Source organism: Camelus ferus, chromosome 7 (genome assembly GCF_009834535.1).
Source record: "Camelus ferus isolate YT-003-E chromosome 7, BCGSAC_Cfer_1.0, whole genome shotgun sequence".
Classification (NCBI taxonomy): Eukaryota; Metazoa; Chordata; class Mammalia; order Artiodactyla; family Camelidae; genus Camelus; species Camelus ferus.
Window position 1 is genome coordinate 19,011,546 of NC_045702.1, and position 13,073 is coordinate 19,024,618.

General features: G+C 40.0%; 1 protein-coding gene across 1 annotated transcript; it reads left to right on the forward strand.

Annotated features, from left to right (window-relative positions):
- Positions 1 to 3,947: 3,947 nt before the first annotated feature.
- TAS2R60 (taste 2 receptor member 60) lies at positions 3,948 to 4,908 on the forward strand. Its single transcript, XM_014559845.2, is given in 2 exon segments — positions 3,948 to 3,989; positions 3,991 to 4,908. Coding segments are annotated over 2 exon segments (960 nt in total).
- The last annotated feature ends 8,165 nt before the right edge of the window (positions 4,909 to 13,073 follow it).

Below are 13,073 nucleotides of genomic sequence, written 5' to 3' on the forward strand. Positions count from 1 at the left end.
GGTGTTTGCGTCTCAGAATGTGTGCAAATGATCCACTGAATGTGGAAAGAAAAGTGTGGCAACTCAATTTCCATTTATTTTTATCTCATCCTTTTAATTCCTATTTTTTGATGTATGTTTTATGATGTATACACTGTGTTAGTAGAGTATCACAAGCATATAATTAAAATAAATATGCATATGGTGGAATGCATGCTCTTCTTCATTGTTACTGATGGAGTTTACTATAAAAAAGTATGGAGACTGAGAGACTAGCAGAGATGGGGAAAAGCACCACACAGTGGTTAAGAGAGATCTACATGTCTGAGCTAATCAGAACAGGAGTAATAAACAGCAAGACAGAATAGAGGCTACAGAGAATTTTCAAATAAATAATTGTATTTATGTTAAGTTGTCCAGCAATCTTGGAAAGCTGAGACCCTAAGATGTTATGTTGGAATGCTAGCTGGAGGCTGAGCTACAGCAAGAGGAGTGAGAAAGGGGAGCGGAGATGAGCTCACAATGTGAAGAGTTTTCACTTAGAAGATGATTCAGGTTTTAAAGGAGGAGATTCCCAAATTGCTGGAGGAGGCATGCAGGGGGTTTCCCAGAGAGTAGAGAGGGTTAGGCTGGAGAGAGGATACTGTGGAAGGCTGGGACTACCATAAAGAAGGTGCCCTTCCCTTCCCTTCCTCTCCCTTCCCTTCCTCTCCCTTCCCTGCTCTTTCCTTCCCTGCTCTCTTTCCTTCCCCTTTTCCTCCCTTCCCTATCCCTTTCCTTCCTCCCTCCCTCCTCTCTCTCCCTTTCTCTTTCTTTCTTTCTTTCTTTCTTTCTTTCTTTCTTTCTTTCTTTCTTTCTTTCTTTCTTTCTTTCTTCCTTCCTTCCTTCCTTCCTTCCTTCCTTCCTTCCTTCCTTCCTTCCTTCCTTCCTTTCTTCCTTTCTTCACAGCAACATGAGTGAGCTGATGACTTCCTACAGGGAGGGCAATCATAAATGGTGGGGACTGAACCTTGGGGCTTAAGCCACAAGAGGGTTGGTTGGAGGCAGCAAAGGTAGGAGCATCAGGAATGTTACCTGGAAGGCTGGCTGTCCCTGGGACAGAGCTCCAGAACTTTGCTGAATGTCCTGGTGCGGAGGGGATGGTGGTGCAGCTGCCGTGTTCTATAACACTTTCACAACTTTTTGAGTTATGCCAGGTCTAGTCGGCTTATCTCAGGAGTTCCTAATTGGTTGATGTTCCCTACCTCCCTTTCCTACGTTCTAGCTCATAAAAGCCCACAAACATTTGGTGGCTTCATCTTGACCAGAAACACAACCCAATATCTCCTGAGTTTCAAGGCCTCTAAGGTCTTTCCCCAGCCTATGTTTTCAGCCTGACAAGCCACCATTCCCTTATGTGAATCCTCTGCTGGAGCCAAACTTATACAGCCGTTCCCTAGACATAATCACACTTCCACCTCCTTTACTGACATTAGCCCTCCTTCCTTCCAACAGACAAGACAGCATCTTTGTTTTCCCACCTTGAAGGGGCTGCTGCTGTTACTGAATTCTTATGAGAATTCTTAGGATCAAAATAGGATGACATATAGATCTCGCACCACAGCCCGAGAGCCCTCCGTTTTTATCCTCTGAGAAAGAGAAGTGAGCTAAGTGTTTTCCACATAGAGAATCTGCTCAGGATGCCGACCCCAGGATTCCGCCTATGATTATTTGCTCTTTTGGGTTAATTTAACCTGCACATAGGATATGCCCAGTAAATGCCTGTGGCTTATTATCAGGGTATGAAAGCACTTTCAAGGGAGATACCCAGTCCATTGTTGTAGCCCCAGCACCTCTCACAGGGTCATTATAACATGCAAAAGATGCTTATAAATTTTTCTTAATTGAATTGAGGGTTGGCAGCATAGCTCTCCCATTATATGAGCCATCCAAGATGTAGAAGGTAGATGGGAAAAGATAGACATTTTCCATGGTGGGAGGTTTGTGGCTGGCCACAATCCAGAGCTATGAGCTCTGAGTTTGCTTTTTTGCTCCAAGTTCTGGTAGAAACAGTCAAATGTCAGCCAGAGGAACAAGGGCAGAGCAGAGAGCAGTGGGAACTCTATCCCGCGGAGATTTGCATCTTCACAGAAAGGCAGAGTGAATGAGTTGCCTTGGTTCACCATCTCCTTTCCCCAGGAACACAGTGTTCACTATAGTTGGCCTTTGTGTTGGAAGAAAGTTCCGCTTGGACCTTGGTCCCAGGTGAACTGGAGAGAGATGCTGAGTATTCTGCATTCGATTCTCTGTTTATGGGATTCTGTGATGGGACTGGTAGGGGGTGGTGCCTCTCAGGAGGTGTGTGCTATACAGTACTCCCTCACTCTCATGTTGCTTGATCCTGAGCCTTCATTGTTGCCATATTTGACCCAGAACAATTTCTGCTTGCCTACCGCCCTGTGACACATTAATCTGCTTACACTCAACCTGTCTAAGTAAGGACTCACCTGATTGCTGATATTTTTTTTGACTCTTTGAACCTCATTCCTATTGCAAATGTGGCCTTTGCTTACTCCACCTTCCTGTAATTAAAGTAGATTTCCAGTATGTGGTGCCTTGGGCCTCTGCTGCATCCCTGATGCTGTCCTGAACTCTCCCTGGACTACTTGTCCCTCCACAGGATGGATGGAATGAAAGGTAGTCATTATAATAACAGCTGTCATCATCACCTTGCTTATTTCTCATGCATGTATAGCGATTTATAGGTTCCACATATACATCCATACATATTCAAGTTTATTTGTGATCCTTACATTTTATAAGTGAAGAGAGAGGGGTTCAGAGAGGTTAGATGACTGGCCCAGAGATCACAGATAGTGATTGTGACAAGACTCAAAATCTGGTCTTCTGACCCTGGCAAGGGAAGAAGAAGGTAGGAGTACAAGACGTGCTGCTATGACAGAGATTCCTGGTCCTGGAATGAGTTTCAGTCTTGATCTTTCCTCCATGTAACTGTGACTTTAGGTGAAAATCTAAATCTGTATTTTGAGGCTTCATTTATTTCATCTATAAAATTATTTAATGCCTTCTTTTACTCTGAAAACCAGGATTCTAGTCTCATCCTGTGAAGTAGAACAGACAATACTTTCCCCATCTTACAGATGGAGAAACTGAGGCACAGAGGGGCCTACTGACATACCCAGTAACTCACAGTGATGGGTGGAGCTAGACTAACACCCATGGCCTTGATTCCTAGCCCAGAGTTCATCCTGCCATAGCCCGTTGCTTTGCCATTGGTTGCCATAGCCCATAACTTTCCTGGTAGGGTTTCCTCTGTGAAATACCCTCTAAAGGTCACTAATAAAATATGATTTAAAAATTTACCTGCCTGATTCTATATACTTGTCTCCTGTGTTCTATGATGATAACAGTCACCACAAATAATAGGATTTGAATTAGCATCTCTCAGTAGAGGGTTTTCTAAAGGCACCTGCTTTATAGGGTCGTTATGAGAACTAAACACAATGAGAATCACTTAGAACAATGGCCAGAACATACCAACCAACCAAGGATGTCAGCTCTGATCGTCTGTAGCGGGCGTGTCTACTTGATTTCGTCACTGAGCAGCCAGCAGGTGTGTGGTCACGTCTTAGGTGTCAGCTTAGAGAAGCATAACCTCCCATGTAAGGGATGCTAAATGCAAGGGCCTGATATAGTATCCACACCAGTGTTGACATGGGCAGAGAGTAGGCAGAGGAAGGACAGGCAAATTCATGGGCAGGCAGGGGAACTTTTGAAACCCAGCCTTAGCGGTATTTGCATCTATTCTGAGAAGAAGAGACCTCTTCACCCTCCTCAGATAGCCTACACCTTCCACTTCGTCAGCTGCACTTGGGGCAGCTGGAGGGACAAATATCATACAGTACCTTCCAGAGTGACCCTACAGGAATTGACCTTGAAGTCTTGGATCCCTCTTTTCTGCAGGAGAGATGGGTGGAGAGGACATGGTTCCAGGACCTAAGGTGACTGATAAAGAGAGCCATCATCTTCGTTATCATTTTATTCCTTTTGTGCCTGGTGGCAGTGGTGGGTAACGGTTTAATCACTGCAGCACTAGGCATGGAGTGGTGGCTGCGGAGAACGTTGTCACTCTGCGATAAGTTATTGGTCAGCCTGGGGGCCTCTTGCTTCTGTCGGCAATGGGTGGTGATAAGTAAGAACATGTATATTTTCCTGTATCCAATGGCCTTCCCACACAACCTTGTATTACAGTTCCTAGCCATTCAGGGGGACTTCTTGAATGCTGTCACGTTGTGGTTCTCCACCTGACTCAGTGTCTTCCACTGCATGAGAATTGCAACATTCACCCACCCTGCCTTCCTCTGGCTAAAGAGCAAGTTGTCTGGGTTTGTCCCTTGGATGCTGCTCAGCTCTGTGCGGTTCTCCAGCATCAGCACCAGCACCATTCTATTTTTCATAGGCAACCAGAGAATATACCAGAACTATTTAAGGAAAGGTCTGCAATCTTGGAATGTCACTGGGAATACTCTGAGGAGAACATATGAGAGATTGTACTTCTTCCCTCTGAAAATTGTTACCTGGACAGTCCCTACAGTTGTCTTCATCACTGACATGGTTTTGCTCATTACATCTCTGGGAAGACACACCAAGAAGGTCTTCCTGTCCATCTCAGGCTTTCCTGATCCCTGTGCCCAGGCACACGTCAAGGCTCTCCTGGCTCTCATCTCTTCCATCCTCTTCATTCCCTATTTTCTGTCACTGGTGTTCAATGCTGCAGGCATGTTTCCACTCCAGGAATTCAGGTGCTGGGTGTGGCAGACTCTGATTTATCTGTGCATGGCATTCTACCCCATCATTCTACTCCTGAGTAACCGCAGGCTGAGAGCTGTGCTGGAGAGGTGCTGCTCCTCAAGGTGTGGGGCATCTTGAGTTGCAATTGATGAAAAACCTCAGGGTCTCTAATGCAGAAGACCTGGGTGGAACAGGGCATTGCTTCTTTAAATTTCTTTGCCACATTTAATGCTCTGGTACTCTTTGTGGCATTTCATGATTAGAAATAGCTTCAGTGAAACAGGTTTTCAAGGTGAGATGGAAGGTCCTGAAATAGTGATCAGAGTCACTGATAACGCACGCAGCAAGCATCCCCGTGTGACCTGATGTGGCCAAGGAAGCAGGGCACGTTTATTCTCCTGGGACTAAACTCTTGGTGTTTAAAATTATCCTTCTGGAGACTGGATGCAAGGATCCTGACACATCATTCAATTTTTATCTGCTGAATCAGACTGGGGAAGTTTTTTTGAACCTCAATTTTCCTCTGGCTTCATCCTGTAAAACCACATTTCCCTTTTCATCACTTAACTGATTTCTAGCCATTTACTGCATGAAAGCTCCCTTTCCTTCCATGCAAGAGTTCTCGGTGTCTGAACTCTCTTCACAGAGCATGATATTAATTTGTGCATGTCTGTGGCTGAGTGTATTACCTGAGATTTGTGAATTCACAGATGACCCTTTTTATTTCTTTTTTTTTGTTTGCAGCAGGGAGGTAATTAGGTTTGTTTATTTATTTATTTAAAGGGTGGTACTGGGGATTGAACCCAGGACCTTGTGCACACTTGGCACACACACTACCACTGAGCTATACCCTCCCCCCTGCAGATGACCTTTTGAGATCCCTCTGAATGCTAAGGGTTTATGATTTATATATGATTCATCTTCTCTACAATAGCCCAGCCTATTAGTCTGTTCTGTAAAGGTTAAGGTCCGTGAACCCAGATGTGACTTCTTTTATGCTGAAACTGGGACCTACTGAAATTTTAGATGTAGAGAGGTTCCTCTCTACCTGATATTTACGGTTTAGGAAGAAGACTCCCAGCTTGATTTGGTCAAGCGTGTGGGCTGCTTTTCTGTCTTTCACTGATCTTCACAGACCTTCCTTAAGCATGTTTAATCTTGAACCATTCAAACTGAGATCCCTCAACAGCCCTCTAGTCCCTTTAAAAACCCTCAGCCTCATTTCCTGTTTTTCCTCCTCCTCCCGTTCGCATTAGAAGACAGATCTCTATTTTTGTCTTTTCAAGGCTAAGATTCGTGCTCTTCTATCCCCTGCCCAGTCAAGAATTTCTACTTCCTCACCTGTCTTCAGCCCTTTCCTCTTTATTGTCCTTCCCTTCTTCAATAAATGTCCCTCTTTCTCACCTTCTTTCCTAAAAAAAAAAAAAAAAAAAATCCCCTCAACTCTCTCACTCCTTCAAGTGATCATCCTGTTAATTAGCTGAGCGTCCCTCCACGGACCCTTGCAGTCTTTCCCCCTTTCTGTTGAAATGTGTTTCTCAAGGACACACATGAGTTCCTGATCCCTAAATGTGATGTCATTAGCCCTCATCCTCCTACATCTCTGTAGTATTTGCCTCTCAATAAAAAAAAGATTTCTTAAAAAAACTGAATAAAATATTTTTACAAAAATAATAGCTAAATCTGGTAGAACATTAAAAAAAAAAACATCACCCATAATTGCTGACCCACAAGACTTCCTGAAGGTCCTTCTTTTGGCTTCCGTGTTGCTACGCTAGGTTCTGTTCCCTTCTCTGCTGCTCCTCCTCTTCTGTCTCCCTCTCCATCTGCTCATCCTCCTGACTTCAGTTTTTCCTTAGCCAGTCCTCTTCTTCCCTTGACATGAGTCTGCTCCCCTTTCCTTCATGTTTGCACCTGCTCAGATAGCTTCAATTATGACCTTCACGTGAGTAATCAGCAGAGCCTTGACCTTCCTCAAAACTCTAAACTTAGTTTTCTTCTGCTTGCTGAGCATTTCCATCTGATGGTACTGTGAGCTCTTCAAACGTAGCAAGTTCAAAACAGCTGTCCCTCTCCTCCTCCTCCTCTTCCTTTCCCTCTCCCAGCCCCCTCCACCACTCAGTCCAATCTATTTTTTTTTTCTATTCTTGATACTCAGTAATTCAGGCTTACCACCTTTGAGTTACTTTTCACTCCCCACTCTCCACTGAGCCCTTTTACCTCATCAGCAACCTGTCTTTAGTTGGCACCTCTATGTGTACCTATGACCTGTTCCTTTCTTTCTGTTCTAGGGGATCCTATTTTAGATTAGACTGTCCTCTCCCCTACCTGGACTGCTAAAATTTCCTTTTTACCACCTGTTCCATTATACTCCCCCTTTCCATAAAAACTACATTACCAGATTAATCCCTTGACCATTTCACCTACACCCTCATCACCTCTCAGTGCCTATCAGTTGAAGCACAGTTCCCTGAACTTGGCATTCAAGGACCTCTACAAAATGGCAACAATTTTATCTTCCACTGCTTCCATTCTAGTAGAACCAACCCTATTTTGCAGGAAATTTGGATTATTATTGCTCTGGGAATGCCTGGAGCTTTTCTCTGTGATATGCTGAAACAATGTTCTTTTATCCAATCTCTACCTGTCAAAATCCTATTTAAATTTTTTTTTCCTGTTTAACTTTGAAAGATTAATTCAAATGGCCCTTTTACAGGGGAGCTTTTCTGGATGTTCCTGCATGTCAAGCTTTGATTTCTCTCACCTTGGAGGACATATAAATGGGGTGTTGCTCAGTTGTGACGTGAATTCTGCCTTGTGGTGGTATGATCCATATAATCATTTTATTCTCCCTAGTAAATTTTAAAGTTCTTGAAGGTGTGGGCTGCCTGAAGCACTTATAAATACTTGCAACATTGAACCGAATGGTTCTATTGCACCTAGAATCCAGGTGTAAGCACCTGTACTTTTGTCTGTGCATATAATACCAATTACGTTTTTATGGTTACATTTGAACTGTACTCCTTTCACTGTCTTGCCAACTTAATTTTGGAGGTCAAACTTATATTCTGTTTCTCTTTGAGTTAAGCACAACGTAGAAATAATAAATGGGTGAGAGACTAAAATTTGCCTGATTCTGTGTTGCCTTTACTTTCTTCCTTTCTTGTACATTTATGTGTTGCTAAGCCCCTTCCTCTGGAAATCTAAGTGAAGTACCATTTCCCCTCTTCGTTATGGCCCCCGTGGCCCTTTTCTAAGCACACTCAGTTACTCTTTGTTCCTTCCACTCTTCACGTTATTGGCCTAGGGGAATGGAACACCTACCAGAATCTGAGTGATCTCCCCACATGGAGAAGTTCCCTTGAACACACAGGGAAGGATAAAAGGAAAGTAGGGTTTGTTGGTATTTTTACAGTACCGAGTAGCATTATCATCATTGAACTTTGCCTGTAGTCTAATTTCATCATGCAAATGTGATAGTGTTAATAGCAGTCATTCATGAATGCTTATTTTGTGTGAGGCATGGTGCCAGAAAACTTATTTATTTATATCCTTTATATACTTAACAACACTGCGAAGTGGAAGCTGAGGCTCAGAGGAGTTGACCGAGGTCTGGTGGTCAGTGTATGGTGAGCCGGGAATACTTTGGTGCTACAGTATGTGCAGCTGTGCGGTGTTCACACAGGAGCAGAAGAATGCGTCAGCACAGTCCAGACAACTGTTACATGGAAGATGGCACTTGATAAGGAAGGCATTTCCAATCAGTGGGGGAAAGATAGCCGTTTCAATAGTGTTGCAACATATTGGTACTACAGTTGGAAAAACAAAAATACAGAGCCAACATTTTATCCTAATTCCAGATAGATGATCTTTAATGTAAGTGTTATTTAATTTTTTAAAAGCTCCCTTTTCGATAATTTAATTTTTCTACATTTTATTCATTAAGACACTGTCTTTATATTTTACAGAAATGTTGACTATTCTCTCTCCACCTTTGGGGTGTCATTATGGAATATGTCATACCCTTCAGCTCCCACAATTCAAAATCCCTGTTTCCCTACGCCTTCTTAAGCCAAACTCAAAATATCAAGTCATAATGGAAATAATTGGTAAATTTGACTACAGAAAAATTAAAAATTTTCTTAATAAAAATTTCTATAAATGTAGGGAGCACTGATGTCCTTTTCAGTTTTAATGGGCAAGTAACATAAAGATAAAAGCTAATATCTCTAATATACAAAGAGCTTTTACATATTGATAGGACAAATACAAGCAAAGTAATAGAATATTGATTCAATGATAAAAATAGACAGTAAAGATTGCCAAGTAAACATGTGAAAGGAAGCTTATCTTCACTGTTGGTTAGGGAAATGAAAATGAAAAGATTTCTGCTATAAACACAGCTGCATAAGTCAGTGGTTTCCTCCTTTCTTTCTCTGGAAAGCACATAAAAACAATAAGAAAGTTGAAAAAGACTCTGAAAACTCCATTTTTAGTGAAGCTAAGAGACATAATCCGCAAACTTCAAACTATGCGACATCACTACCAATCACAGATGAGATCAGGTAGAGTCAAGAAAGAAGGTAAAAGAAGTATGAAGAGACGTGAGAGGGCCCAGTAGGGGCAGAGATAATATTCCAGCAAAAATACGCTTTCTACAGCAGAGATACCTTGGTATGCAAAAATCCCTTAGCAGCATGTGTTATCTGTTGCTGCATAATAAATTGCCCTGACATGTAGTGGCTTAAAATAACCTTTACTACAAACTCATAGCTCCTGTAGATCGGGACTTCAGGCATGTCTCAGTGGTATTCTCTGGCTCTGGGTCTCTCCCCGGCTACAGTTATCTCCAGGCTCGACCGGGAAGGAGCCCCTTTCCAGCTCACTTATGTAGCTGTTGGCAGAATTCAGTTTCTCCTGGGTTGTTGGGCTGAGGCATCAGCTCCTCATGAGCTGTTGGCTGGAGGCCTCCTTCAGATCTCCTCTCCTTAGAGCACCTGACTTCATCAGAGTGAACAAATGGGAAGGCAACACAGAAGGTGTCAGCCAGAGAGCATCAGCAAGATAGAATGCCAGCAAGATGAAAGTCATAGACTTCTGTAACCTAGTTAATTATTTTTTCATTAGTGCCCATAGGCAGTAACCAACAGATGCGATCAAAAGCAGCAGAGGACTAAGAAAATTATATAAAATTATATTTATAAAGATAAACAGAACAAAAAATATATTTTCCTTAGAATTGATAGAACCACAAGCAAAAGTGAAGAGATACTCAACAAATACAAATACAATTAAAAAGTCCTAAAAAAAAAACCCTTTAAAAACAAAACACAAGACTGTAATGTAATATGCTAGAACTAAGACTAAACATATTGGATATACAATTAAATAAAAATGAGCTTTACACCTAAAAGACAACAGTCTTCAGATTGTCAAAAAAGTAAAACACAAATTTATGATATTTCTAAGATCCATCAAAAAGAGAAACTTTGAAAATAAAAGGAGGAAAAATAACATTCAAGTAAATGCAAACAAAAGAAATTTATACCTAAATGATCAATGAAATAACAAGATAAGCTTTTACGATTAAGAGGTTGCAGAATTAAGATAGGATTGATATAAATATCTGTATGACAAATAACATAGCAGTCTTATTAATGGAGTAGAAATTATAAGAAATACAAAAAATATAAACAGATTCACTAAAAGACTTTGTCTACTAGAGAAATAAATAAGTATAACCAAGTAAGTTAGCTTTTATTAATAGATGTCAAATTGTACACACTCAGGAAACACAACTTCTTTGCAAATATTAATAGAATACTCATGAAATGAACCTGACAAAAATTGCCTAAGATAAAGAACTATACAACTCAATCTCAGTTAAGCATACAAAATCCTAAAAAAAAAAAAAAAAAAAAAATTAGGAAACAGAGTCCAGCAGTGCATTAAATCATTACCAAAAAGAGTTTAACCTAGTACTTTAAGGATGATTCATTATTAGGAAATCCATTAATAAAAACTATCTTATTAACAATTCTAAGGGAAAATTCATATAATCACCTCTAAAAATTCTAAAAAGGCCTTTGAAAAAATGTAATATGAACTTTTGATAAAATAATAATATATATATTTAATAACATGAAACATGTACCTATCTTAGCCCCAAACCTGCAGCATATTTAATGAATCTAGATATTCTTATAAAATGCAAGATATTAAAACAAATGAGTACTATCACCACTATTTACATTTTAATGATGATAATACCTAATATAATAAGAGAAATAAATTAGTTATAGATATTGTAAACGGTGGGTAAAATAAATGTTTGCATAGTGGAAAAATCCAAACAACATAAAAACTACTATAGAACAATAAGAATTTTGTAAAGTAGTGGGGTGCAAAATAAATGCACAGAAATAAAAATTTTCTAAATACAAATCCTACTAAGTCCAAACTCTGCTTGTGGCATGACAGGGCAATACATCAGAAAATGAGGTTTTGAGGCAAGGAATAATGACTTTATTCAGAAAGCCAGTAGACTGAGAAGATGGTAGACTAACGTTCTAGAGAATCATCTTACCTGAGTTAGAATTCAGGCTTCTTTTATATTAAAAGAAGAGTGGGGAGAGGATGGTTGGTTGTTGCAAACTTCTTGGTGCAGGCGAGACCTGAAGGAGATAAAATATTTTGTTTCTGCAGCTGTTCACATAGGTCTTGTCATGATGTTTGGTTAACTTACAAGACAGATGTTATTCTCTGTTCTGCAACTTTTTATCTCTATATGAATGGGAAAGTATTGTACCCTTAAAAGTCGGAGACTTTGAGAATGGGCTATGCTTTATATTTCAGGCTGTGGGCAGCATTCTTAACAGGAAGCAAAAGCAACAGTACAGAGGTTAAAGTAAAAGAAACAGATCTAATGTAGAGTCAGATTTGTTCTTCCCTACTGCACAAATTATCACCAGTTAGAAGACAGAATGAAAGAAAAGATTCTATTTGCAGTCACATCAAAAAGACAAAACACTTAGAAATAAACTTTACAAGAAATGTGTAAAACCTACATGAAGGAAACTTTAGAACACTCAGGAAGACATGTACAATGGCATGAATCAATGGAATATAGTACCATGTTCTTGGGTAGGAAGACTCAGCCCTGTAAAATTGTCAGCTACTCTTAATTTCTTAGTTTAATGTAAGACCTATAAAAGTGCCAACTTCCCCTCTTTTTATAAACCTATAAAAGAAGGTTAACATATTCTAAGGTTATTAATGGAAGCTGAAAGCCAAAGGAAAAAAAAAAAGGTAGACAGGCTTTATCATACATTAAAAGGCATGGTTTGACTTAAGGTATGAACCTTAAATTTAAAAAGGGTGTGTGACTTTACCCCAGTCGAATAGATAGTCCAGAAAGCAAATACTTATAACATGGGAATTTAGTTAAAATTCTGTGTACATAAAAGTAATCTTTCAGATCAGAAGAAAATGTATCATTCAATAATTGATACTGAGATAACAGGCTAGCCACCTGAAAAAAAAAATTAAGGTACTGCCATATGCCAGGATAAAGGCCAAATGGATCAAATGTTTTAATGTTAAAAACAAAACAATACACTTACTGTAAAAAAAGTGGGAGGATGAAGATTCTTTTAAGACCTTGCGATGTGGAAAATCTTTTAGACTTAGTTTGATCAACTCAAAAGAAAAAATTCTGCATGATAATTCATAAGAAATTTATGAAAATAAAACAAGCTGGGAAAATATCTGCATTCATTATAAAAGTTTAGTTTCTAATATATAAAAAGCTCTTAGAATGAAAGGGGAAAGATCAACAACTCAAAAGAAAAAGAGAAAAGACAATATGTGAATATGTAATTCACAGAGAAAGAAATACAAAGGGATCTTAAACACAGGAAAGACAGTCAAACTAATTTATAACAAGAGAAATGGAAATTAAAATTATACTGAGATACCATTTTTTAACTGTCTGTTTGGCAAAACTCCCAAACTTTGAAAATACTTGTTTTACCTAGTTATTGGGGAAGTGCTTTCTCTTACCCATTGCTGATGGGCGTATACATTAGTGTAATCTCTGTGGAGGGCAGTTTGTCAGTAGCTGTCAAATTTACTGGTGCATGCTCCCTTGGATCCAGCAGTCCCTCCTAGGATTTTGGTGTGTATCATCTGCTCACTGGGTCACAATTTATGTCCTGTCCTCTTGGACCTGCTGGGACTTGAGTCTGGTTATAGGTCTAGAAGCAAAGAGGGGAGGTGGGTGGATTACTAGTAGGATCAATAAT